Here is a 27,922-nt window from a genome sequence, read left to right on the forward strand (position 1 = left end):
CACTGTTGCCAACTCCTCAGTAAGGAAAGTCAGTATTGGCTGTCCTGAAAGGCACTAGAAGTGTGTGGGAGTGGGTGAGCAAGATGTCTATTTGTCTGTATTTGTCATATGTATGCCTATAATGTAATGTAGTGTTTTGCTGTCATGTGTTCTATTTATATGTCTGTCTAGGGACCCCCTTGAAAATGAGATGCTACATCTCAAGGGGCTATCCTTTAATAAATTCAAGTCGCTAAATGACGTCATCACCTTGTGACAGCCAGGCTGTCCACGCCCTCATGTCCGCCCCCTCGGTGCGCTGTGCGGCGCCGATTCGCCCTGGCATTAATGCCGCCAGTTTTTAAATCTCCACCTCTGCAGCTGTGCGGGTGGGTTTTTTGACAGAGAGTGTTATGCTGTCGGTTGCTTTGGAGCTCCTATGCTCAGTAGTGAACAGTGAGCTGTAAATCCTCACCGCATTGCTCCACACGGATCCCTCCTCCACCGTCAACACCCGCATCATCTGCTGTCTCCCTGCATCTCCTCCCGTTAACAGTGAGCCGTAAACCACTCACTGCATTATCCGGTGATAGCGATCCGCACGGATCCCTCCTCCACCGTCAACACCAACATCATCTGCTGTCTCCTGGAACCCCACATCTCCTCCCGGAGCGGATTACTACAATTGCTGACTTTGCATTGAAAGTGTTTTTGTGATTTATGTTGATTAATAAGTGCTGTTTTTTTTTCCGGTTGATTAATGAGCTGTACACTGTGATGTGTATTGCTTTTGTGGGGTTTGACTGTGTGTGGTTTTTCTAAATTGTGTTTGGATTCTAAAAAAATCAAATAATAAATATCTCGTGTTAGGAGAGAGACCTGACTGGCACCCAGAAAAAAAAAACCCAAACGCTCCCTCACATTAAAACTGCCACATAAAAAATGGCACCCCAGATGGGACCATAAAACTACAAAATAAAACCGAAAAACCTTTTGCTTAAAGGATCAACCAAACAAAAACAAAGAAACAAAGCAACCATGGCAATTGTGAAAAAGTTTATTTTGGAAACAAAGGAACAAAAGGAGACAAAATGGCAGCTCAACCTCAGGCCTTGTTTGACATGGAAGGATCAGTGGAGGCCAAAGTGGCATTGGAGTTGCCTCTCACATCACATTCATTGCTGGACATGGACCTCACCATATATCCTGACCTCACAACTCTCTTAATTCCTCAAAATATGGAACACACAGATGCAGGGGGAGAGGACCCTCAGCCTGTCATTTCCCCTCCTCTGGACCAAGCCTCTGGATTTAGGATTAAGCAGCAGCTGAAACTACTGTCGGAGGATGGACCTGCCACCAGCAGGAGCTCAAGGAAAATCTGAAACAAATGACAAAACAAATCACCTCCCATACTGACAAAGTAACTGAAACACTGACTGTTCAACTACATGAGCAACAAAATAAAGTTTTCAAACACATGGAGCAACAGTTTGAATATATGAGAACACAATTTAATGCAGCACATGGATGGAGGTTAAAGCATTATCACACTGAACTGCTCAAAGATCTTCACTCTGCATTCACCCCAGTGGCAGAGGCCATAACTCACCTGCAGGGGGAGCTCTCCTGTTGCAAAGAAACAATGAAAACCCTGTCAGAGGAGGTGAGTGCAGTCAAAATTTCTACCACCTTTGGGCATGCAAGCGTTCAGACCCAACCACAGGCACCACCGCTCATCTCAAACCGGCATAGATTATACTCCACCGCACATCCCGACATGCAAGAAGTCAATTTTGGGTCACCTGGAGGATCCACTATTCAAGGAGAAACAAAGAGCAGGTTCATGGGAGCATGTCCTGTCAGGCTACAATTCCCTACTTTTGGAGGATTGAATGACCCCTCAGACCCCCTTCAGTACCTGGAACGATGTGAGGTTTTCTTTGCCCTTAACCCACTCACTGATGAGGAGCTCATTGCCACCCTGAGAAATGTGCTCCACGGGACTGCAAGAGATTGGTGGGACGTGGCCCGCCTGAAAGTCCAAACCTGGAGACAATTTCAGGTACAGTTCATAAGTGGCCATATGCATTATTTGTAATGGACACTGTAGGAGAGAGGAATAACGTCATGGGAGAGATAAAAAAAACACCCTTAATATGTAAAGAACTACAAATGAACTTATTTTAGTACGGTGATTTATTTTGGACAAAGAACATTTTACATTTACATCCAGCCCTGACTGTAACCCAGGGTGGGATCAGCCAGCGGCGGCTTTGCGCATGCGTGACTCGCAGTCTGGACGTGAGGGGTGAACTTCTCCTGCTCTGACTGCAGCTGGGAGGGACTGTTGCGCGAGGACTGGGCCGCCTGTGAGTGCTCTGGGACGGTCCCACGGCAGCACCCGCTGCTCTTTGAATGATACTTGCTTTCACGTCAGAGTCTCCACAAGTCTCCAAATACACCAGAAAAAGTCGCTAGATTTGTCGCTAGTTGCTTTTTTGAAAAAGAGTCTCTAGAGGGGTCTGAAAACTCGCTAAATATAGCGACAAAGTCGCTAAGTTGGCAACACTGGGCGTGTAGCAGGCAAGTCAGGCGTTGACAGATGGAGCTCATTAGCATTTAAAGGTGCAGGCACAGAAACAGCCTGCTCTAAGTACAGCTCACTTGAGCGACTGCTGAAATTCAGGACCACGGTTGGGTTTGGGGCAAAAAAATTTGAATACAGTGTTGTTGGACCTCTGACAGCTGTGTGAAATTGATGAAAAACAGTATAATATGGGACCTTTAATGACAATATGGGTCTATAAATAACGTTTGATATGAAGTGAAATTAAATGTGAGATTCATCATTATGTGTAAAATAATGCCTCTCATGTTTAATTTCTGCAATCTGGCTTTAATTAACCATCTCTGTGTCGCCAGATTCCCATCTCCACAATGTTCAAATGCAGCCTCTTGTGGTCAAAATGAGTATTACAGAAAGAAACACACTTCCCCTGAGGGGCAAGGGAGGAATATTTTCTTACTGGTGCTCCATTTTCTTAGTTCAATTTTATTTTTTAACGTGTCGAGCCAAGTGAGGCCAAGCCATGTTTTTTTCTGTATGTGAAACCCAGTGAAACATTTTTTTTTACTCATCTTGACCACAAGAGGCTGAAGTGCACCACAACTCATGTCCTGAATGAGGTGAAAAGCATCCATGTGCCTCCAGGCGAGTTTTAATTTCTCTCAGCACTCAAACTCAAGATGGCTGTATGACAGTATATTTTAGCAGGTTATGTAACATGACTGTCATGTTTCTTCTGGTGAGGAATATTTCATACTTGGCTTATCAGCCGTTAGTGTCACAGGTGGAATATTATGTATTATCAGCAAGTCAGAGCAAGGATTTACATTTTATGACCTCATATGTAGTATTATTCAAATTCTGATATATTAGCATTTTCTTATTACACAATAGTTTATGGTAATAGTGGTCACTGTCAGTTGCAGCAGTGCGTTTGTGTTTTCTCATGTTTTATGTTCAAACAACTGTAGTATGTTCATACAACTGTTGAGCTGAGTTCCTCATACTAAGGCTTAATGGTAACCTGTGCTTAAGGAGAATGTGTATATCTGCTTAGTGGACTATTTGTAATACATTATGTCAATGTATTTGGAGTGGGACATTTGGACACTTGAAGGGAATAGGATTATTTTTTTACATGTACATAGCTATACACAACAGAATGAGCACTTTTCATACATTTTGATCTTTGCAATATAAATTAATATGGTTATAATTCATAGTTATGTTATAGAATTCAATTAAAGCAACACTAGGTACTTTGGACTCATTACTTCCCCCGGCTGGTTGAGAAGCGCAATTATCTGCTACCAGTGTCGTAAATACTGTCACTGTATGAGCATCCCTGGGGAAAATGAATACACGTGAATTTGTTGACGGAGCCCTGATCTCAAAAGGGGGAGGCATCCATGGAGAGTACGGAATGAAAAATGTTTAAGTAACACGTTATTTGGTAAATGGTCTTTCCTGCCACTACACTGTGATGATTACTGTATTTAACAACTTAAATCACAGTAGCATAAACTGATGTGTTGAACTCAGCCTGATGTAAACATTAATAAAACACAGGCAGCTCTATGTTTTCCCTGTGTGATGTTCAGGGACAGGTCAGGACAGTCTGAAGACAGAGAGCTCTGAGGTTGAAGTCTTATGCACCGTGAGACAGTGACAGGTCTGTAGGCTACCTACGTCTTGACCACATGTCAGCTGTTCAGCTGCAGCAGAGGAAACTCCGCTGTTCTCAGCTCCACTGCGACGAGCGCTTTTTAAACAGTAGCGACCGGTTAAACTACGGGAGGACACTGTAAACCTGCGCGGATCCGGTGTGTTTATCAAAGCTTGGTCGCAGTGCTGAGGCACCGGGTCGGTTGAGCTGCGTTCAGGCTACATTAAACTTTATAGATCCATGGGCAGTGATCAGTGTCGGCGGCTTTTTAACTCGTTAAATAATTGTGCTCCAGTATAATCGCTACGCCTGAAACTCATCCAGTGAGAAAAGTTCTGCGGTGCAAAAATAAGTGCGATTAAAATGCGTTAATTTTTTTAACGCGTTAATTTTTGTGTAATTAATTAATCTTAATTAACGCGTTAAAGTCCCAGCCCTAATATATATATATATAAATATTTCAGTAAATTACCCATGCAATGACAACTTAAGGGTACTGTTTCAAAATTAAAGAATAAATGTATTAATCATAGCAAGCGAGCATAGAACAAATTGATTGCTAAATATTTTCTGAATCTATGAACATTGTCAAAAGGTTGGTGCTAGAACACATGCACTGTAGGGATTGGAGAGGGACACTGCTGTGTGCTCTACAGCAATGAGTTATTTCCTTGAAACAAGTAATCACAGCAGTGTTAAAGATTTTCTGACTGGGATTTCAGCATGGTGAACTCAAATCAAATATTCTCTGGTTGTCTGTGTTTTTGTGGTGGTTGGTTTATATTGTGGTCAAAATAAGAGAAACATTTTAAAAAATTAGCACTGGGTTTCACACAAACAAAAACAAAAAGTTCTCAAGAAAAAAGACAACTTGTTTTCTGTGCCAGAAATATGCACTTTCTTTGTCTTCCTCTCTGTTGTGGCCATGATTTACTGTTCACTGTAGACATCCATTGATGAGAAGGCTGATAATACACAGTATTCCACCCGTGACGCTAAGGGCAGATCAGTGCTTAGTATGACATATTCCTCACCAAAAGAAACTTGATTGTCATGTTACATAACCTGCTAACATACAAAAAAATATATTTTTAGTACTTAGAAAATGGAGCAACAGAAAAATTAATTTCTCACTTGCCCCCCAGGGCTTCTGTACATACATGAGGTTGATTGCATGGTTGATTTTGCTGTTAAGGTTTTCCTTGTGTAATTCTCTTTTGAGAGACTCAATAGGGTTTAGACATGTTAAAATATTCACAACCCTGCTACTACTGGTGCTATTACTGCAACAACTACTACTACTACTGCTACAAGTACTGCTAAACTACTGTAACTACTACTATAGTGTGGATAAAGCATGTGGCTCAGGGTCCCATCTCCTCATTTAAAGAAACATTTCCAAATTTCACACATGCATACACTTGGTTTGTTGGATGATTGATTACACCTATATCAGTGTCTGAATGGTTTTTTTTTTTCAAATATGATTGTTACAAGTCAAGTACTTAGAGTCCAGGTCACAAGTTAACCACCTGAAAAACTATTAAACTGTGTCAGATTCTCTTTGCAAGTTTGATAGACACTACATGTTAAAACACACAACATTTCTGGAGTGCCACAGTAGTTCAATTGGTAGAGTATGTCCCCCAAATACAGCAGCTGTGTCCTCACCACAGTCTGCAAGGGTTTGAATCCACCCTGTGTCATCCCCACTCACTTTCACATCCCATTTCCTTTCAAATTATCTTATCCTATCACAATAAAGAAACATGAAACATCGAGACTTTTTAAAAAACATTCCACATCCCTTATCCATCAGGACTTTTATTTAACTTTATGCACGTGCTGACATGCACATACACATGTAGGAGGTTTGTAATGTGTGTCTCTCCATGCATTTGAGAGTGAGAGAGAAAAAAAATATGGTCTCTTAATCTCATCATGTGAGTGGGGTAGGTCACACTCCTGAGTCAGTGGGTTCGAGTGAGTGATTGGATGTCCTAATACTCAGTTGTCAACTCGAGTCAACTCAAATATTTTTTTGAGTCACAACCCCCACGAAATTACTCAGAATTTGATACATAACATCTGTTAACATTTGTAAAGTCTAGAAGAGCCATGTTATTAGATCATTTTATTCTATTCAAGTTAGTGGAGCTAGTTGGAGGAGAGTAGTGACTTTGGTTTTTCAGAAGTGTAGCACAATGCATTTCAGTTTTATGATATTTCTGGCAATCCATTTCACATTTCTGCATTTTCAGCTACTATTTTAGACTCAGTTCAGCTATCAGAATTCTGACACAGCATTCACACTGTTTGTCCATAATTAAACAATTGAGGCCTTCTGCACTTGACAGGCCATAAATCTTCAATGTTGAATCTGATTAGGACCAAATCTGGGAATGTTGTACATAGAGCCATACTGCATCAGTCTGTAAAATTGTGTATAATTCCATCCCCAAGGGGTGCTACAGAAACTTTGTAACATACATTTCTTCAAATCTACTGTCTTTAAGAAAATGAAACTTTGCGCAGGAGCTTTCTATGAGCATGTTTGCTGCATACCCAAAGCATGGTGCCAACAGCACCACCCTATGGCCAAGGGTCAAGCAAGTTTGACTGACACAGCACTAGTATTATATTTATCTGGTGACCTGATGTGAAAGCATGGCCCAGTTTATATCTTGCACAACTTGTCAATAAACAGGTAAATGATGTGCTAAAGCTAGGGACCAACTTTAAAGGACATGTAAAGTAAGAGATTTTAAGATTTTCTTTTTCCATTATTTATTTAATTAAACGGGGCGGCTGTAGCTCAGTGGGTAGAGCAGGTCAGAAGGTCGCTGGCTCGAACCCCGGCTCCCTTGAGCGAAACTGAGCTACATGCCGAAGCATCCTTGAGCAAGATGCTGAACCCTGAAATTGCTCCTGATGCGCAGTTGGCACCTTACGAGGCAGTCTCTGCCATCAGAGGGCCCTGCGATGAACTGGCGTCTCATCCAGGGGTGTACCCTGGCCTTCGCCCATTGATAACTGGATTTGGCCCCAGTAGCCCCGCAACCCCCCGAAAGGGGGGATAAAGGGGCAACACCCCGCGACCCGAATCAGGAATAAGCGGACATGAAAATGAGATGAGGAGATTATCTATTTAAACCAGGGGTCTCAAACTCGCGGCCCGCTGCATTCAAGGCCCGGCCCGCTGTCCAGACGCGGGATAAAATATCTGAGCTCTGAGTTGAGCCTTGAACGCAACATAATCTGCGCGAAACCAAGTGAAAAAAAACAAACATTTGGTGTGCTAACATCGTCAAAGTTGTTGTCAAGATGTCTCTTTCAAAGGCCAAAAGAAAGGTTGGTGATGAGCACAGACAGTTTCTGGAGAAGTGGGAAAATGATTATTTCTTTGTGGAGTTCAAGGGGAATGCCACCTGCCTCATCTGCAAAGAGAAAATTGCATGCTGAAGGAATATAACATCAAGCGACATTTTTCAACTAAACATGCAGAGCAGTATGCAAAGTACCAGGGAGATGAGAGGACAGAACGAGCTGCACAGCTAAAGAAAGCACTATCAATGCAACAAAATCTCTTCCAGAGAGGGAAAAAGGAGGCCAACGCAGCAGTTGAAGCGAGTAATGTGGTGAGTGAGATGATAGCCAAAGCGGGAAAGCCGTTCACTGAAGGTCAGTTTCTAAAAGACTGCATGCTGCAAGTTGCAAATATTGTCTGTCCAGAAAAAAAAAGTCAATTCAGCAACATCAGTCTGTCAGCCAGCACAGTGGCAGAGCGGATCACTGAGCTGTCAAGTAACATTTATGAACAGTTAGGTGACAAAGGCAAACGTTTCAGCGCATATTCTGTGGCTCTGGACGAGAGCACTGACATTAATTATATGGCTCAGCTTGCCGTTTATGTCCGCGGTATTAATGACCAGTTCGAAGTAACAGAAGAGTTACTAAGTGTGAATCCGATGCAAGGCCGTACCACAGCCAAGGATGTATTCTGAGAGAATTACACCCATCCTTCCCAGAGCTTCCCAGGATATTCAAGAGCACCATGTGCCTTTTTGGAAGCACATATCTCTGTGAAAAACTCTTCTCCACTATGAAGTTCAATAAATCAAAGAACAGGTCCAGACTTACTGATGTCCATCTTCAAGCCATGCTGAGGGTTTCAACTGCCACATCCCTCAGAGCAAATGTGGCCCAGCTGTCTGAGAAGAAGCACTCTCAGGTGTCTGGCAGCAAGCATTAGGCAGGAAAAGCCAAGAATGACTGTAAAATAGTTCATGTTGAGAAGTACAGTTGTACAGTTGTTCGAACAGTTGTTTTTTTGTGGAATACTTGAGGCCCCCTTGTGACAAGACTGGACGCTCAGCGGCCCTCAGGTAATTTGAGTTTGAGACCCCTGATTTAAACCAAACCATTAACAGCCACACTAAATTTAGACTTACCCATATTTTATTTTATTGTAGGTAAAGTTCAAATAAAGATCATTCTTCATTATTTGATTACATGTATACATACATTACAAACACATACAGTTGCGGTCAAAAGTTTACATACACTTGTAATGAACATGTATATCATGGCAGTCTTCAGTTCCAATGATTTCTGCAGCTCTCATTTTTCTGTGATGGAATGCGTGGAACACATACTACTTTGTCACAAAAAAACATTCATTAAAATCTGAATTCATGATAAGTCTTCTAAAAATGTGACCAAATCTGCTGCCTCAAAAATATACATAGAGCTACTTGAACAATCAATTTAGGTGATTATAGAAAGGTGTGTGAATCAAATTTGGTTATGGTTGAGTGGTGAATTTTCTGGGCCCATTTTATAGGGCTTGTTTGATACACCCACTAGACTCAGCCACAAACACTACAATGGGACAGTCTAAAACGCTCAGCATTGATCTGAAAGAGCACATTATTGATTTGAACAAGTCAGGAAAATCACTTGGAGACATTTCAAAGCAGTTACAGGTCCCAAATCAACTGTGCAAATAATTGTAAATATAAAGTGAATGGCACAGTTGTGTCTCTGCCACGATCAGGAAGAAAACGCAAACTATCACCTGCTGCTGACAGAAAATTCGTCAGGATGGTCAAGAGTCAACCAATAACCACTAAAAAGCAAGTCTGCAAGGAATTAGCCGTGCAGGAAAGAAGCCTTTGCTCTAGACATGGCACCTTTAAAGCTTGACTGAAGAAAAACCCTCTGGAGGCAAACTCTGTTGTCAGATGAAACAAAAGTTGAGTTGTTTGCTCACAATGACCAGCAATATGTTTTGAGGAGTTTTCCCGGTCAGCCGGCCCGATGAATTTTGTGCAAACCGGCCAACATATTATTCTGAGCAGCCGTGAGACGTTGGCGGCCGGCTCTTGAGATCATCGAAATTATTGACGTTGTTTAAATTCTCCGCGAAAATCCCTAAGATCTACTATACTAGAATGAAGAAGAAGTCTAACCAATATTTATACGACTTGCTCTCTCTCTATATCTCAGTCATGGTTACCCTGCACACTCATCTCTGATCTCTCCCATCAATCTACTGATTTTTGTGTAGCCTATCTTAATTTAATTCTTCTTATTCAGGCGTTACAGAACTTTCATGGTCACAAATAAAAAAAACAACCTTTAATTTGTTTGTTTGTTCTTAAATTAATGTAGAATGGAGCAAAGCCTCCTGGGAATGGGAAATGCATTTATACAGAGCCTATCACTCTGCGTTTATCCAATAAACCGATTGCAGTCACGCGAGACCTAGCTTAACTAGCGAGTTGTGATCGATTGCCGACATGGAAAATGGCAACAGGTGGAGATGATATTGATACAGCAGGTGGAGATGATATTGTCGCAGATTTATTGTTAGTGCCCTTTTCAAGACGACCGCTTAATGAAAAGATTTTGTCTTTAAGTGAACGTCATTGGTGAGTGGAACTGATTTTTTATTGCTGGTTTTGCTACAGTGTTGCATCTCGTTGAACTGGTTGCATTTTGTTTCCACACACTTGTTAAATGATTGTTTATAAAGTGACTGTCTACCTGACGTTCGATAGCGTGTGCGTGTGTGGCTGTTTGTGTCTGTGGCTGTGTGTGTGGCCGTTAGTGTGTGTGTGGCTGTGTGCATAACTAGAACAATGCAATTTTGAAGATGGAGCAGAAAAATTATATATTGCCTAAATCTTAAAAATGGCCAGGGACACCACGTATTTTTCGTTAGTGATTTTTTTTTGGGGGGGGGGTACAGAAGGCCCAGTTCTGATAGGCACCGTTCGCCACTGATTTACAGAAATGTAGGGGGTGGGCCGGTGGTGGGCCAGTGTGGTCAGAATTTTCCTGGTGGATTTTGGTTCCCCACTCCGCCCCTGGTCTTGCTGCCAGTGGATCTGGTGCTCTAAAGAAAGTAAATGGAATAATGAAGAAAATTATTCTTCAGGAAAACCTAAAATCACCAGCCAGAAGATTGGGTCAGGCCAGAATTGAGGTTTTAGAATGGTCTTCTCAAGTCCTGACTTGAACCCAGTTGAGAACATGTGGACTGTGCTGACGAAACAAGTCTGTGCCAGGAGGCCAACAAATGTATCATGGCACCTTATTGAGATGAAAATGGCCAAGTGACATTTCACCAAATATTAGAATTACTGTATGTATATTTTTGAGCGAGCAGATTTGGTCACATTTTCAGAAGACTATAATAAATTCATTCATTCTGGCAATTATTCCAACTATGGTTATGGAGATCTTTTGTGTAGCTGGATTTAAGATGTGTGTGAAACATCCATGTCCATATTTTGAATATTGTAGTACACCACAAGCTTATTGGTTTTGCTGATATTGACCTTCAGGTGGTTGTCAGTTCTATGTACTCCTCTGTAGAAATAGTCTCAAAATGAATACCAGGCAAGGCATTGTAGCTACATAATGTAGCAGCGACAAAACCAACAATGGGACCACCAGGGTGGATGAGGAACCTTCCACCTTTTAGTTTGTGAGTCTGTGTGTGTGTGTGTGTGTGTGTCATGGTGAAACCTTTTGTAGGACGAACTAACCCAAAAGCAATTTTAAGTATTATGCCAGGTGTTTATAGGTCTGTCTGTGGACAGATTTTTTTCAGCCTGATAGCGTCACAATACTTTTTCAACTACACACCATGTCCATGGCCCACATTTGTTTCTATATTCTTGGTGACATCTATTGTAGCGTGAACTTCTACAAAGGCAGTTTTGATTGATGTTATGGCTGGTGTGATCCCATTGCAAAGTGGTCTCTCGTTTTTGGTTCATTATTGAGTACACATCTAGTTCATTATCACTCAGTATCACTCTCTTTATTTTGCATTGTGGTAGGTGAGAAAACAGTTTCTGTTTCAGGCAAAGATGGGCTAATATATACTTTCCATAGTAGGCATCGAGAACTGAATGCTTGTGCAGTGCTTGCATTTCTGTTGGGTCTCCCACGTTGCTTTTTTCGCCTAACAAACACACACCAAAAAGAAATTATTGTGTATTCATCTCTTAATTGTTTGTTTTTTGGTAAAAATTTAGTGACCAAAAGACCGTTATTAGCAAGTGAGCCATGGCAACATCCAATTAGTCATCATGATACAGCAGGTTGTACGTATAAAATAATCAGTTCATTTCTTGTAGTTTATGCAAGGGTATTGCACAGCTCTTATAAGATTTCTTATAAGATACTTTTAGATGTTTTTCCCTCCTCTGAACCCCTATTTTAGGGCTGAGCTTTTGTCCGACCCAAATGCAGAGATCAGAGACAGACATGCTGTCCAAAAATGTTTTATTCAAAACTATACTTTGAAGCAGAGAATGAGGAGGGCAGGCAGGCTGAATGACAGTTGACAGTTATGATGGCAGGGAGGAGAGGTTCCATAAAAGCAGGTGAGACTGCAGACTGAGCAGAGAGATTATAGGGAATCTGCACAAGAAGAGGGGAAAACACAAAGCATGAGACAATGCCAAAGCTAGGGAAAACAGTTGTATAAAGGGCACAAGCAAAAATGTAGCAGGAAGTCGCTTGAAACTCTGAGAAAAGACTTAAATCAAAGAGTGCACTGGAAAAATCACTGAACGTGGCAGAACAATCTAGCACTGAAGAGGTGGAGAGGTCAGGGTAATGCAGGAGGTGATGAGCTGATGAGCTGATGACTGTCAGGTGCGTCTCTCTGCCGCAACAGGAACCAGCAAGCCAAGCCCACGAACACACACTGGGAAGGAGCAGGTGAGGGAAAAAGGAGCAGGGAAACAGTAAGGGAAAACAATAGGGAAACAAAAAGGCTGACACGGCACACACTGTGACACCCTGTGGAACATGTGTTGCAAATTTCAAACTGCAATTATTTTGTATTTCTCTGAAACTGTAAAATGATCAACAATGGCGACGATATTTGGCTCTCTAGTCTTCTTCTTCAAGTGTTCTTGTTTGTGTTTACTAGTAGATCTCAAACTTTAAAGGTGCAAACCACCACTCCTGTATTGTAGTGTGTAGATGCTGTGCTTGTCAAAGTTAATGCTTTCCTACTGGAAATATCTACATTTCCACTCATTTAAACCTTTAATTAGTTTAATTATTAGTATTAAAATTAGTATGTTGCTTTATGGAATGCATTATGCAAGAAAATGAAGATTGACAGATTTATAGCCAAAATTTCCTTATATACCTCCATCCATTGTCCGTAACAGCTTATCGGTTGCAGGGTCTGACATTGGGTGAGCAGTGGGGTACACCCTGTACAAGTCACCAGTTCTTCACAGGGCTGACATATAGGGACAAACAACCCGTCACGCTCACACTCACTCACACCTACGGGCAATTTATGCTAAGTACGCTATGTATGAATTACTGTAAGTTGCTTTGGACAAAAGCGTTTGCTAAATGCCCTAAATGTAATGTAAATGTAGAGTAACTGATTAACCTCACTTGCATCTTTGGACTGTGGGAGAAAGCCAGAATACCCGGAGAGAACCTATGCAGGCACGGGGAAAACATGTACCGCTGTGCTGCCTTACATACCTTATGCCTTATACCTGATGTATCTAATTGGATTCACACATTTTCACCATGATTTTACAATAAAATTAGTTACAAAAAAATTTGATGATTGTATGTTGCCTCAATCAAGTAATTACTCCTTTTGAATTATCATCAAAAATTTGAATGTTCGTCTCACTTTAACTTAAAAATTCATGCAAAACCACAAAGAGTTGACAAAGGCCATTTTGGATGTCTCATTTAAAGGTCCTCAAGGGCATATCGTCTGACCCCTGGTGAATCATCTGTACACTGCATGTATCTGATTGTATACAACAGGTTTTTAAGGATAAAAATGATCACACTGATGATGTAGAGGTCTCAAAAACTTGTGGATCAAGTATGATTAATTTGGCATTACATACATTTTTTTTCAAAGCGTCTTCACACCATATAAGCCTTCACAGACATGGACTGAAACTTGACTGATTGGCGTAGGCATACAGCAGCATACAATTTGCATAGGCATAAAGCAGCATAAAGCAACATATACTCTGATTATTTAAATAAATTAATTCTTGTTTGAACAGAGCAGCCTTGAGCTTGTGGATTATTAGATTGTATCTGTTTTTGCATGCATACAGTTGTGTTCGAAGTAATAGCAATGTGTTTAATAAAGTGAGTAAAGCTCAAAATCCTTATAATAGCTTTTATTTCCATACACGCAAATGGGATTGGGGACACTGCACATTCTATTCCCAATTAAAGCATCAAGATAAATGTATCAAATGTGTTATTACTTTACAGAAAGTAAAGAAAAGGGAATATAAAGGCTGTTCAAAAAAATAGCAGTGTCTGCATTTTTCTTTACAAACTCAAACATTTACTGTATAAACTGAAAAATGCTTGAAGATTTAGCTTTCCTGTGAATAACTGAACCTAATATTTAGTTGTATAACCACTGTTTCTGAGAACTGCTTCACATCTGTGTTGCATGGAGTTGACCAACTTCTGGCACTTGTAAACAGCTATTCCAGCCCAGGACGATTGGACTACATTCCACAATTCCTCTGCATTTCTTGGTTTTGCCTCAGAAACAGCATTTTTTAATGTCAACCCCCAGTTTTCTATTGGATTAAGGTCTGGGGGTTGGGCTGGCCACTCCATAACGTTAATCTTGTTGGTCTGGAACCAAGATGCAACTCACTTACTGTGTTTGGGGTTGTTGTCTTGTTGAAACACCCATTACAATGGCATTACCTCTTTGGCATAGTATTTGGATGTATTCAAACTGATCCATGATCCCTGGTATGCGATAAATAGGCCCGACACCATAGTATGAGAAACATCCCCATATCATGATGCTTGCGCCACCATGCTTCACTGTCTTCACAGTGTACTGTGGCTTGAATTCAGTGTTTGGGGGTCATCTGACAAACTGTCTGCGGCCCCTAGACCCAAAAACAATCTTGTTTTTATCAGTCCACAAAATGTTGCACCATTTCACTTTAGGTCAGTCAGTGTTTTTTTGGCAAATTGTAACCTCTTCAGCACGTCATTTATTCGGTGTCTTCCAAATGTTACAGTACTCACAGGTAACTTTAGACCTTCTTTGATCACCCTGGAGCTGATCATCGGCTGAGTCTTTGCCATTTTGGCTATTCTTCGATCCATTCAAATGGTAGTTTTCCCTATTCTTCCACCTCTTTCTGGTTTTGGCTGCCATTTTAAAGCAATTTGAGATCATTTTAGCTGAGCAGCCTATCATTTTCTGCACTTCTTTATATGTTTTCCCCTCTCCAATCAACTTTAATCAAAGTACGCTGTTCTTCTCAATGTCTGGAACAACCCATTTTACTCAGATTTTCAGAGAGAAATGCACTATAACCAACATGTACAACATTTGCTGCCTTGACCTCACTAATTGAACTCCACACTGCTATTTTGAACACGCCCTTCAATTAATGATTCAATTACACAGAATCAGCAGCATGCATGTCATGACTATTGATTTTCTATTACTCTACTACACCTACTAGTAAATTATTTGCCATGTAGAAATATAATTTCTACCAAAAAAAAGTGATTGATCTGGTTAGTGATGTTGGACTGCTGTTATTTTTAACACAACTGTATATCTATGTGTGTGTCCATAGATCCGTAGGCGGCTAACAGCCCATGAGATTGACATCAAAGACTTGGAGGCAGCAGTTCGAGGCCAGGGGCAGGAATCACCTCGGGAAGAAATTGCTCGCCTGAGACGGTTACAAGTTGAACCAGAACACCATGACCTCGACATCAGCAAAGAGGTGAGATAATCCAGTGGATGCATTGCTCCTTCATTCACTCATTCTGTTTGAGGCTCTGAGACAGGGTTCAAGTTACATGGGAGCCAATGTGAACTGAGCTCCCATAATGTAGGGTCTGAGCTCCGATGAAAGCAGTAAAAAAATCACATCTGAAAAACCATTATTTTGAACACCAATAATGAATTTCTCAATGTAATGAGTATTCTTTACATTAGCAATATAAATATCTTAAAAGAAACATGTTTTCCAAAAGGAACTACGCACAATTTTCTTTCGTGAGTGACAGAGACCACCTAAGACTCTCTCTCTGGGGATTGTTGCAAGAAGTGGGCTGCTTTGTGTGTGAAAGTCATGGACTTGGACCACGTAATAAAGTCACTAATAATGGCAATATCCCAGACTCCCTTAGAAATCGTGTGATTTTGAGAGTTGTTGAATGACAAGAACTTAAACTTTGTGCAACATCTACAGGTAATTCTAAATCATTGGTGCCTTCTTGTAAATTCAGTATTAAATACAATACATTGTATTTGCTTGTAAAGCATGTCACAGCATCACTGTCTGTCTGTTTTTCATGTTTATGTGCATCCTGTCTGCTCGATTGGGCCATTTAATTGGACTACTGCCATTGTCCCAATATACGAGCACTAGTCTTACACTGTGTTAGATGAGGAGAGGACCCAAACGCAGACAACACACAGGAGGCAGGATAGGGGGAACGAAAAGCGAGCTTTAATAAAATAAAAGCTGAAAATACAAAACACAAGAAATTTATACAAACCAAAAATGAGTCACTAGGACCAAAAACAAAGTAGCAAATAAAAAGCTTAAACAAAGTGCAACAGAAAAGCAAAATTCAAATGAAACGAGATACAAGAAACCAAAATCAGAAACATACAAAATGGGAGGCATGAGGAGGCACGAGGTAACACTGGAGAAAACACTGGAAGAAACACTGGGAAGAAATGCTGGGAGGCAACACAGAGGAAGACATACTAAGACAGAGTAACATATAACAACACGGAACTCACGGATTTGCACAGGACACAGAACATGGAGGAATGACAGAGGAATGATGGAGTAGCAGGGACCATCACGGATTTCACGGAATGAACTGACAAACACATGAGGGAGAACAAAGACTATATACACAGATACTAACGAGGGGATCAGGAACAGGTGGAGTGAGGAGGGAAGAGGAACAGGGGAGGAAACAAGCTGAAAAACATTGGGAGGGAAAAAACACAGGAGGAACTGAAATACAAGAAGAGACACACAAGGGCATAATATCAAAATAAAACAGGAAAAACAAGAAGACACTGAATAATGACAGAGGGCATAATATCAAAATAAAAGAACACAAGAACAAGACACTGAATCATGACAACTAGGAGAGAATCGATTAATTGAAAGTATGTCCATAACTATGTCCGACTCCACTACGGTGGGTGGCGATATGCACTATTTCAGCTGGTTACTACTGGACCAGTTGACTTATTACGTCACATACCAAACAAGTTAAAAAAACGGCAAACACACTGCACAGCGAACGGTGAAAACATGAGACAACATAAACTGTGTCTCATCGTCAGTCCAAAATTGTTCTGCTATGGATTTATGCCATGGGCGACTTCTGGGTCAATGCCTAGCGCAGGGAATGTGGTGCATGCCCAGAACTCCAAGGCCAGTCCAGGTCCGACTTAGCCAACCCCATTATCTGGGTGTGTTGGTCCGACTTTGAGAAATTTGATTTAGTACAATTTCAGTCGGACCAACATGTTTACATGGACTTTAAAAGTCCGGTTTAAGTCAGACTAACACAATAGATTTTCTAACAAACATGTCATGTCTCTAAACTTTGAGACCTGTCTACAACACATTTCTTCCACTTCATTTGGCAAACGTTATACAGTACATCAATAGATTTGTTTCTTTGTGTAACGTATCTGTTTCTCCTATCGCATCTATTTATGTAGGTGTATATTTGCATAGAAAGTGGGGAAGTGAGATCAGATCTCAAGTGGTCATAAGAGGATGTCTATTTGTTTAAGGTCAGGTGTGAATTGACAGGCTTGGAGCTGTCCACGAAGGTTAAAACCAAACGTATCCACAGGGAGGGTGACATACTGACTGTGCCATGGGAAAGACATGGCTTTTCCATACACCTTACAGTGTGAAGCAATGACACCATAAGCACCAGACTAGGATATTGTTGTTTGTTTGAACTTAAAATGCCTACTGTCAAGATGTTGGTCAGAAAATTCTGAAAGAATCAGAAATCATTCTGCTGGTTGCAGGTGTGGTGCCAAAACATTTTAGTGGTGTTTAACCCAACACTGAGCAAAAAAAGGAACTTTGCATACAGTACAAATTACAGCAAGATATTGATTATTAATGCAGACTCATCATTTGACAGCATTTGAAACAGCTAAATGGCTTCTGTGTCAATTTTGGGAGCATTTGAATGAAAACTTTTGAACTCTTGTTTTAAAAACAACATTGTGAAATGTAAAACATTTTTTATTTCAAACTGCCAAAAAGCATAAAAAAACTTGTAATTGAAACATATAAATATGAATAGCAATAAAAGAACAGAACAAAAAATAACACAACTTAAAATAACTTAAACATACCATAAATCTTAACAGCCAGTGTTCACAGTAATATAATAAGTTGGCACAATATAAACATACAGGACAATGAAAATATTAAATAACTTATTTTATCTTAATATATATACACAATGTAAAAAATACAACATTTAAAAGTTATCTTAGGGAACTAAACCCACATGCCCATGAGTGCCAACCCCCACACCCTTTGAGCACCGATTCTACCAAAGGCATATTATATATATTATTTTGAATGCAATACATATGCAGTTATAATCAATCAAGTGGAATACTGAATTTACAGGTACCGTTATCAGCATTTGGAAGTGGCAAGTTATCCTCTTTTGCTGCTGGTGCCAGAAACTTCAGCAATGATCCAGAGGAAAGATACTAAAGTGATACTTATAACATAGTAACATTATATTAACGTCAATTTAAAATGCTAACACATTATTGAATTGGAATTGCTTGAATGTTCTTCTTGGGCATAGCTTTCTTTTCATTGTTTACTATTTACATTTCAGTTGATAGGGACAATGTGATTTAACATAGTTTCAACACAGAGGAACTAACTTATGTGCTGGAGCACGCACTATGGCTACTTAGGTTTTTACATTTACAACATGAGGAAAATATACAGTTTTCAGTAGGCCTATCATATAACCACTGATATACAGATGTGGAAAATATAATTAAATACATTCATCACACCCCAGCACAATAATTTACACCAATACACTTTAGTAATTTAGAATACACTTGTCAACATTTCTCATCTTAATTTCATAACGTCGCAGCTTGAGAGTTAGCTCGGTCAGACACAGCTTTCATCATTCACTAGGCTAACGTTACAGAAAAATGATTGTACAAGTTAACGTTAGCTTATATCCCCTCTAAATCACTCTCTGGTGTCCTATAAAACGACAGGTAAAATGTTACTCTAGAAATGGCAGAGACCATGTTTATTTCGGTAGCAATGCCCCAGTCCAAGTTAACTACTAGTGTCTACTTTCTTTCTGCCTGCTAGCCAGGGGTGCAGATGGGATTTTTGAACTGGGGGGGACCAAGCTATCAGCAAATGATATCAACTCAATAAGTTATTTTTGTGTAATTTGGGCTTTAACTAGCGCTCAAGTAGTTACTTTCACAAAGGCCTACCTGATCAACACTAGCCATACATGATGAAACTGTTATTTGTCTGGAATGCCAATCACCCACCAAAACTTCATGCCTTATGCAAAATATGTTTTATTTAAACATTTGTGTATGAACTCAGAAGTGTAAACAACAACATATTTACATAAATTAAAATAAGTATGTATACTGTAAATGAAATTCACATTTTAAATGACAGAAGTAGTACTATTAGGAATTCCCTATAATGCAGCCAAACAAATTTACTGTCTAGAGTCTCAGTGGTCTAACAAGAGAAGGAGAGATAGCTGTGTTCGGAGCGACTGGTGGTAGCAACCAGTAGAAGGGAAAGTTTAGCAGAGAAGTTTTCTAGTGGCCGTAAATGTACACTTCAGGTTACAGTTTTACCATGAATCACTGAAAAACAGAAATGAAAAATTGCCTGTTTTTTTATTTTATTTTTTATTGACATTTTGTCATTTACAAGACAAAAGCACAACATGAAGAATTGTACATGTGCCATACAATGTTGCTTCAGCCTAGGCTAAAATGTCTTTGGAACCCTACTCTTATATGATTTTAGACATGGCAAAACAACCCCCGTCATCCACCAAAATCATAATTTTAATTTTAATAAGTTTCAAACGTCATAAAAAAAAGAGATTAGCTGAAATTTTCAATGGAATCCTTAATTGTGTTTCGGATATTACTGTCTTGAATACCTATGTACTGTCTCTGTACAGTCTTGTCAGTTACACACTGTTTATCTTATCTTATTATTGAGTCACGATGTGCAATTTATCAAAGGTAATTGCCAATTTTAATGCAAATCTTTAGTTGTCTTTGGCTGCTCCAAGCACTAGTAACGTCAACATCAAGTGGCTGCCAGCTTGCGCAAATTACTTCCTAGTTGACAGCAGTGACATTTCTATGGATGACAGGACTTGTATTACCATGTCTAAAATCATACACTGCCTGGCCAAAAAAAAGTCACCACCTAGAAGCAAATAGGTAAGAGCCTTCCATTGGAAAATTACTGCAGTGATTAATATGTTTCTGCTGGCAACAAGTTATTTAATCCTAACTGATGCGATGAGTAGCTTCTCATTTCTTAAACAACCATGTCCGAAGACATATCCTGTGGTCATGGAAAAGATGTCATTCTGTTTCAGAAGGGTCAAATTATTGGACTGCATCAAGCAAAGAAAACAACTAAGGAGATTGCTGAAACTACTGAAACTGGGTTAAGAACTGTCCAACGAATTATTAAAACCTGGAAGGATGAACCTTCATCTTCGAGGAAGAAATGTGGTTGGAAATAAATCTTGGCCAAAATCAAATCGTAAAAAATCAACAGTAGAACTCATGGGTATGTTTAATAGTGAAAGTAAGAGCATTTCAACACGCACAATGTGAAGAGATGACCACATCCATTCTGAGACTATTTCTGTTTTCTACTGGATTTATTTCTTTTAAGAAATAGAAAATGAAAGTCAAACTTTTTTTTAAACTTGATTTTCCGTTTTGACCATGAATTAGAAAAATGCCTTGTCGTTGTATTTCAATTTTAATATTTGCATTTTATCTTGAAAATCAAACAACCAGTCATTTTTTGTTTTTAATACCCATTTCAAAATGAAAAGTGAAGGGCCAAAAGATACACTGACCAAGTACATAAAAATACAACATTGTTGCTGTAAAGTTCGTGTAATTCATTACTTCCACCCCTGCACATAAGGCACTTATGAATAACATCCTTAAAAAGGTCTTCCTGACTCACCATTAGGATGCCAAGGAAAGCATATAATATTAGCATGTGTTTTTGTCTGTATATAAGCTGTATGTATGTATGTCAATTCATGTTTGGGTTTTTTGTGTGTTTTTTTTATGTGCATCATGTTTCTTGTAGCTGATGGCTCCTGACAAGGTATTGATCCCGGAGCGTTACCTGGATTTGGGGGATGACACTCCTCTGAGCCCTGAGGAACAGAAGGAGAAGCAGAAGAAACTGGAGCGGATCAAAACCCTCATTGCCAAATCAAAGTGGGTTTTGATTCAGACATAGCGTTATTATTCAGTTGTCTATGCTGCTCACATATGTATGCTTTAAAACTTTATAAACTGATGCCAATTGGTTCAATTTTAAGCATTAAGCATTGCACTATCCTGTACAAGAAAAAGTGCTGGTCTTTCTCAAAACAGTACTGTGTTTGTACATGCTGATGAAGGTAATGTGGCTCTTAAATGAAATCATTTGACCAGATTTATTGAAACAACTGCTTGAAACTTGAAACTTTTGAATAACAAAAATAAAAATGAAGCAAAACAAATATTGGTTGTAAAAAATATACTTTAGATTGAAGTTTAAAGTTTTGATATAAAATCTCAAGCAACAGCTAAAAATGTATTGTGATAGTGATATTACCAACATTATGAACCCGAGTTCATAATGTTGATAATGTTGCACGATCAATTGTGGTTATTATAGAGAGTTGTGTAAATCAAATTTGCTTTGTAGCATGGCCTCTGAACTTCCTCTGAGTGATTATGATTGATAAAAGCTGATGAGTTTTCTGGGCCCATTTAAATAGGGCTTGCTTGATACACCCATCAGATTCACTGCCACAATTAGGAAGAAAACAAACTATTACCTACTGCTGAGAGAAAATTGGTTAGGATGGTCAAGAGTCAACCAAATACGACTAAAAGGCAAGTCAGCGATAAATTAGAAGTTGCTTGAAGACAGGTATCAGTGTCCACAGTCGAGCGTGTTTTGCATCAATATGGGCTGAGAGGCTGCCGTGCAAGAAAGACGCCCTTGCTCCAGACGCGGCAACTTTAAAGCTTGACTGTTTGCTGCTGATCACATGATCACATTTGAGATCCTCAGAGAGTTCTTTGCCATGAGCTGCCATGTTGAACTTCCAGTGACCAGTATGAGAGAGTGTTAGAGTGATAACACCAAATTTAACACACCTGCTCCCCATTCACACCTGAGACCTTGTAACACTAACGAGTCACATGACACCGAGGAGGGAAAATGGCTAATTGGGCCCAATTTGGACATTTTCACTTAGGGGTGTACTCACTTTTGTTGCCGGCGGTTCAGACATTAATGGCTGTGTGTTGAGTTATTTTGAGGGGACAGTAAATTTACACTGTTTTACAAGCTTTACACTGACTACTTTACATTGTAGCAAAGTGTCATTTCTTCAGTGTTGTCCCATGAAAAGATATAATACAATATTTACAAAAATGTGAGGGGTGTACTCACTTTTGTGAGATATCGTGTGTATACATACACACATATACACACACACACACACATATATATGTATATATATATATATATATACACACGTACATACACACACACACACATATATATGTACATATATATATATATACACACACACATATACATATGCACCGATCACATTTTTTTCAAACCAAGTACGAGTATTTTCATTTGTGTACTTGCCGATACCAAGTACCGATACTGATATTTCTTCCACAAAAAAAATTATTAGGTAACAGATGCACTAAATTGGAAGACAGGATTTATTTTCTTCTCTGCTTGTTACAACAAATGATAATAAATTAAATAAAGATAAATATAAATAATCATCATTTCCTGTGTCAACAAAAAGCCTCCACATTTGACAAAAATACATTTGACAAACTAAACAATGAAATTCATTACACAGTTAACACAGTCAACTTAATATCTCAATTAAACTATTGCACTGTCTCCACATTTGAGTCACACAGACACACACAGTCACACACAGAAATTCTATGCAATTCTGAAGAAATATAGTGGATTTTTCTCATTCTCAGGTTACCACTCAGGCGGTTCACTTTCTTCATTATTATTCATTAGGTTTATAGTTAAGATCAGACACAATTATAAAAGGTATAAATATTACTGACATAGCTATGCAGAATATGTTACATTTGTCAGATGCTGCGACAACAACCCTCTTTTGTTTTTTCTTTGTCTTTGCATTTGCTTTTTCTACCACTGTCAGTTTGCAGAATATTGTTCCTCTTCTGGATGGCCCAGTGGAGGGCGGAACTCAAGTCAGTTCCCAACAGCAGTTGCAGGAGCAGGAGAAGCGTATAGAGATATCCTGTGCTCTGGCTGCTGAGGCCTCTCGTCGCAGCCGCCTTCTCTCTGGTGAGGAGTCTCTATACACGGCTGCCAATGACACTATCACCACAACTCTTCCACTAACTGCACGCTGTGATCATACAGCACAGGACAAGTCACAAACAACCTCATACACATTTCTGCACTCCCAGTAAGGTGAATAGCATTGATTGTCTTGTTAAAAGGCAATGTCCTTCTGCAAAACCTTGGGCCCTGGCGTTCATGTGGATGCTACTTCACATCATAGCAATGGCACTCCTCAAAGGCAGTAGTCCGCCCAACAGGACAATGACACGCCACAAAAACTGCTCAGGAATGGCCTGAGGAACAAGACAAGAAGCACCACTGGCACCAGTGGTGGATCCTGTGGGTTTTGAACCTTCATGGATCAGACTTAGTCCAGCAGGTCCCACAGATGCTTGATCGAATTGGGATCTAGGAAGTTTGAAGGCCAGCTCAACAGCCTGAGCCCTTTGTCACGTTCCTCCAGCCATTCCCGAGCAGTAATTTTTAATTTAATTTAATTTCCCTTCTAATCCCACAATGGGGAAAATCTCTTTTTCACTCACATTACACACACAGTGTATAGAGGAGATGAGTGAAGGGGCTGCCATATGCACGGCGCCCAACGAGCAGTGTTAGGAGTCGGTGCTTAGTCCACATCACACTTTTCTGGTCCAAGTGGGACTTGAACCAGCCACCTTTGAGTCCCCAAGCCAAGTCCCTATGGACTGAGCTATTGCCGCCCCAGTAGGGGTGGGTGATACCACAAAATTTGGTTTTGATCCAATACCAAGTCATAAAAGGCCAATATCACTGATATCGATACCAGTACTGATACTTTTTATTATAACAATAGCAATAATAAGAATGTTGGGCTCTTGGGGATTCAATGAGGTAAAATATCAAAATAAATGTCTATAGCCTATGATATACTACATGTAGCCTAAATATAGGAATCCTATGCATTTCACAGTTACACAAAAATGTGATTATATTCAGCTATTTACATGTTTCAGGTTTGATGTATATAATATTTTTTCAGTTTCATTAACATAATTCATGTAGATATCAAGATTCAACAGGCCAAATATATTATTTGGATGTCTGGATATAGTAAGCTATATTCAATCAATTTGACTTAGATATTTATTTTTTATGTGTTTAAAGAAGTTTGTGGTGTTTTCACAGTAGTAAACAGCCTTATACACACATCACAGTACGCAACGTTTTCATTTACAGCTGTAAAATGGCTCCAAATGTTGCTCCTCTTTCGTTCAGCCATCACTGCTGGATGTTGGATTAAACTAGTGGTCGGGGTGCACTGGGGGCGAGCTGCATGTACACACAACAGGAAAAAGTACCGCGTGGAGAAGCAAAAGAGAAGGCTTACATGTGCAGAGTTCATATGGGTGCTGGAAATCATTGAAAATGCTTGAAATTGAATGTGGTGTTTTCAAGGTTTGAAAAGTGCTTGGATTTGTTAAATGCTAGAAAATATGAAGACAGATGCATAACAAGCCAATTTGCTACAAACGTATTGAACTTTATAGTAATGCCTGATAAGTGCCTTGTCAAGCATTATCCCGCTTATATGAAGGTCACTGGCCAAAGAAATACTATCATTAATTTATAATTTAATGCGATTTGCAAATAAAATCTAACTAGGTTGAATTTTTTCAAAAGTCATAACGCCATTTCCGTGATATCACCTGAAGGTTTGACATTAACATCCCATAAGGGTCTAAATGTTAACACTCAAGGAAAGACAACAAACTTTTCATAGGACTTGGTGACAGGAGATAATTCCCACTCAGCTGATGGCCAGAAAGCCAACTTAATGCTAGCAAGATTCAAAGTCAATAACATAGTGATGCAAACTTCGGAGGGGCAGTGTACTTCTGTCAGCTTGTGTGTTACAGTCACCATCCTGTGGATGAGGATGAAGCACTCAGTGTTGTAATAACATGTTAGCTCGTTAACATGTTGCAATAAATTGTAAACAGAGGTGTTGACTGACTCCCTGCTGCTATGGTTGCTTATTTTATAGGCTGCGCATTAATTAGAATGATGAACAGACATTAACAAGAAGTCTTGTAAAAGTGAAACATTTTTGGGCTTGGACTTGGGATTGTATGTTTATATAAGAGAGATGAACAGATTTAACTTTGATTTAGCATTAATGTTAAAATGTAGAAAAAAAGGCAGTTTGAAACTTGGAACATAACAGAACTATGTTGCAATTTGGCCATGAAAAAACTCTAGACGTGCTAGTCTTGTATGTCACACAACCTCATCATTTCCTGTATTTGGTCTGAAAGTCTGAACCTTACAAAATAATGTTTTCACACTGGCAATGAACGGAACCATGGTTTAGTTTGATCAGCACCGTGACCACCTCTTTTGGTTGGACCAGCTGTTTAGTTCAGACCTCGTGGTCTGTTAAACCTGGAATTTTGGTACAGATCAAACTGAAAAGTCTGAAAGTCCGGGCCAAATGAGGTAGGTGTGAAAGCACCCTCTCTCTCTTGGATTGAGTGAGGGCCGTCTCACTAACCTCCAGTTAAACTGTCTAAACTAGGCAGTGCTTACCCTATTACCAAGATTTGGTTACCAAGCCATATATTTTGCCTAAAATGCTTTCAGAAACATATTTTAGCATACTGTAAAGCTGCAATAGAGAAAGTCCGTGTTCCACCAGTTCCACCTGAACTATGTTGATTATGTACTCAAAATGGCAGCTGAAAAAACTTAGATCGAACTGTAAAACAAGGCAATGCTGTTTAAACAGGAACCACACTATCCATTGTCTATTTCTCTCCTAAAAAGTTTTCAGAAAAATATTTTAGTGTAATGATTAGATGTAATACCATATCGTTTGTTACCAGCTTGCTGCTTTACTATTTCCTGTTTCAAAACTTAGTCCTAGCCCAAACCAAGCACTGCCCAACTCACAGAACGTCATGGCTGAGATGTAGGAGGTATATAATAAATAGAAAGGGGCCCAGGACAGATCCCTGACAAACATCACACGTGACCAGAAAGGACATTGATTTAAAAATGTTAAGTTTGTAGTTCTAAGTTGAACAAAATCAAATTGTCAGGGGGCACAGAGCAGAAAAAGAGAAAGATTATGCTGTGGGGGACTGCAATTGACAGGTTTGTTTGTCACAAAAAAGTTGGCCATGAATGTACAACATATAAACTGAGATGATTGCTTTTTTTCCTTCTTGCATTTTTGTTTTTTGATCGGAGTAGTGTTTTGCATCTGTCAAGAAAGTTGATCATAAAGTCCATAGTCAGTGCCTTTCAGTTGTGTGCCGTGATAATTTACCTGTTGAATTGAAACTGAAGGAGTTTCTTTCTTTCTTTCCTTGATTTAATGTTAACTGACAAATGTTGCATGCCGAAACACTGAACATAGATAATAAATGTGCTAAATCTGCCTGTGCGTTTGCATCATGGAACCTCTTGCGCTTCATTACGGCACCAATGTTAACAGGTCAGAAGCCACCCAGCCCAAGTCAGTAGTGCAGCTTATGCACAGCTGCAGCTGTGCTTCACCTAGATATTCACCTTGTCGTCTATTTTTCTCTTCCTGATGCGTGCAGTTCTTAGTAAAAATACCAGTGAAAATGATCTGTTTATAGTCATATTTACACCTTTACAGTAATATGACGCCGTTTAGCACAGTTTCAATGTATGAAGACATGAAAAAATAGGCAGGCTCCTGTACTTCTCTCTTTGATGTTCATGGCTTGTTTTTCTTTCTATTTTTATATTATTCCTGCCTCCCTCCATTTTATTCCAGTCCAGTGCGGCTCCAGTCCCCCCACCTCCCCGACCAGCCTTGTACCTCCCCATTGCTCTGCTGACTTCCCCAACTCCACCCACATCATGAAGGTGTGAGTCATACAAGGTGAGTCACTGCACACCAACCTTTGTCCACTATCCTGTTAAGACCCTTTTGTCATTTCACTCTGTGTGACTGCTTTTCATCTACTGAGGTTTATAATATGATACAATGTTTTTGACTGACATAGGTTTTAAATAGCAATGCTCATGTTTACAGGCTTAAGAGTCTGATGATCCATTTTGGTGAAAGTGCTCCATATCACCCTCAAACTTAAAACAAAATAATGAAACAGACATAGATAATATAGGTCAAAACATAATTTCTGACAGCCAAATTCAGGAGAAAATAAATGTTTGTCTCTTTCGTCTGCAAGAAGTAATGGTAATAACATAATTTACAACTGCTACTTTTGTGCAAATATTTGCGCAAAATTGTATACTTGATGTGAAATTTTTTCCTTTTGTTCTAAAAACTCATTCAAGATAAGGTCCAACTTGTTGTTTTTGAAACCATCTCACATAACAACTAAGCACCCCCATTCACTGACACCTACAGACAGCAAGTAAGTTGGACCTTGTGTTGAGAGTTTTTGGTCACTGACAAGTATACCATCCACTGTAGCTTAGAACATGTTGGGTAACATAGGATAGTAG

The 27,922-nt window shown here is 39.6% G+C and overlaps 1 protein-coding gene across 11 annotated transcripts in view; it reads left to right on the forward strand.

Annotated features, from left to right (window-relative positions):
• The window catches only part of plekha6 (pleckstrin homology domain containing, family A member 6), a 312,790-nt gene that overhangs the window by 277,267 nt on the left and 7,601 nt on the right, over positions 1-27,922 (forward strand). For 10 of the 11 annotated variants that reach the window (XM_084348673.1, XM_084348676.1, XM_084348670.1 and 7 more), the window contains 4 exons: positions 15,362-15,514; positions 21,170-21,303; positions 23,292-23,440; positions 27,225-27,332. In XM_084348673.1, the coding sequence (XP_084204799.1) occupies positions 15,362-15,514; positions 21,170-21,303; positions 23,292-23,440; positions 27,225-27,322 (534 nt within the window). In that variant the 3' untranslated portion in view covers positions 27,323-27,332. Of the gene's footprint in view, positions 1-15,361; positions 15,515-21,169; positions 21,304-23,291; positions 23,441-27,224; positions 27,333-27,922 lie in introns of those variants that run through there. The other variant, XM_084348674.1, reaches the window with a different exon arrangement.

The sequence above is a fragment of the Pagrus pagrus genome (assembly GCF_965226575.1).
Source record: "Pagrus pagrus genome assembly, chromosome: 3".
In the NCBI taxonomy this organism is placed as follows: domain Eukaryota; kingdom Metazoa; phylum Chordata; class Actinopteri; order Spariformes; family Sparidae; genus Pagrus; species Pagrus pagrus.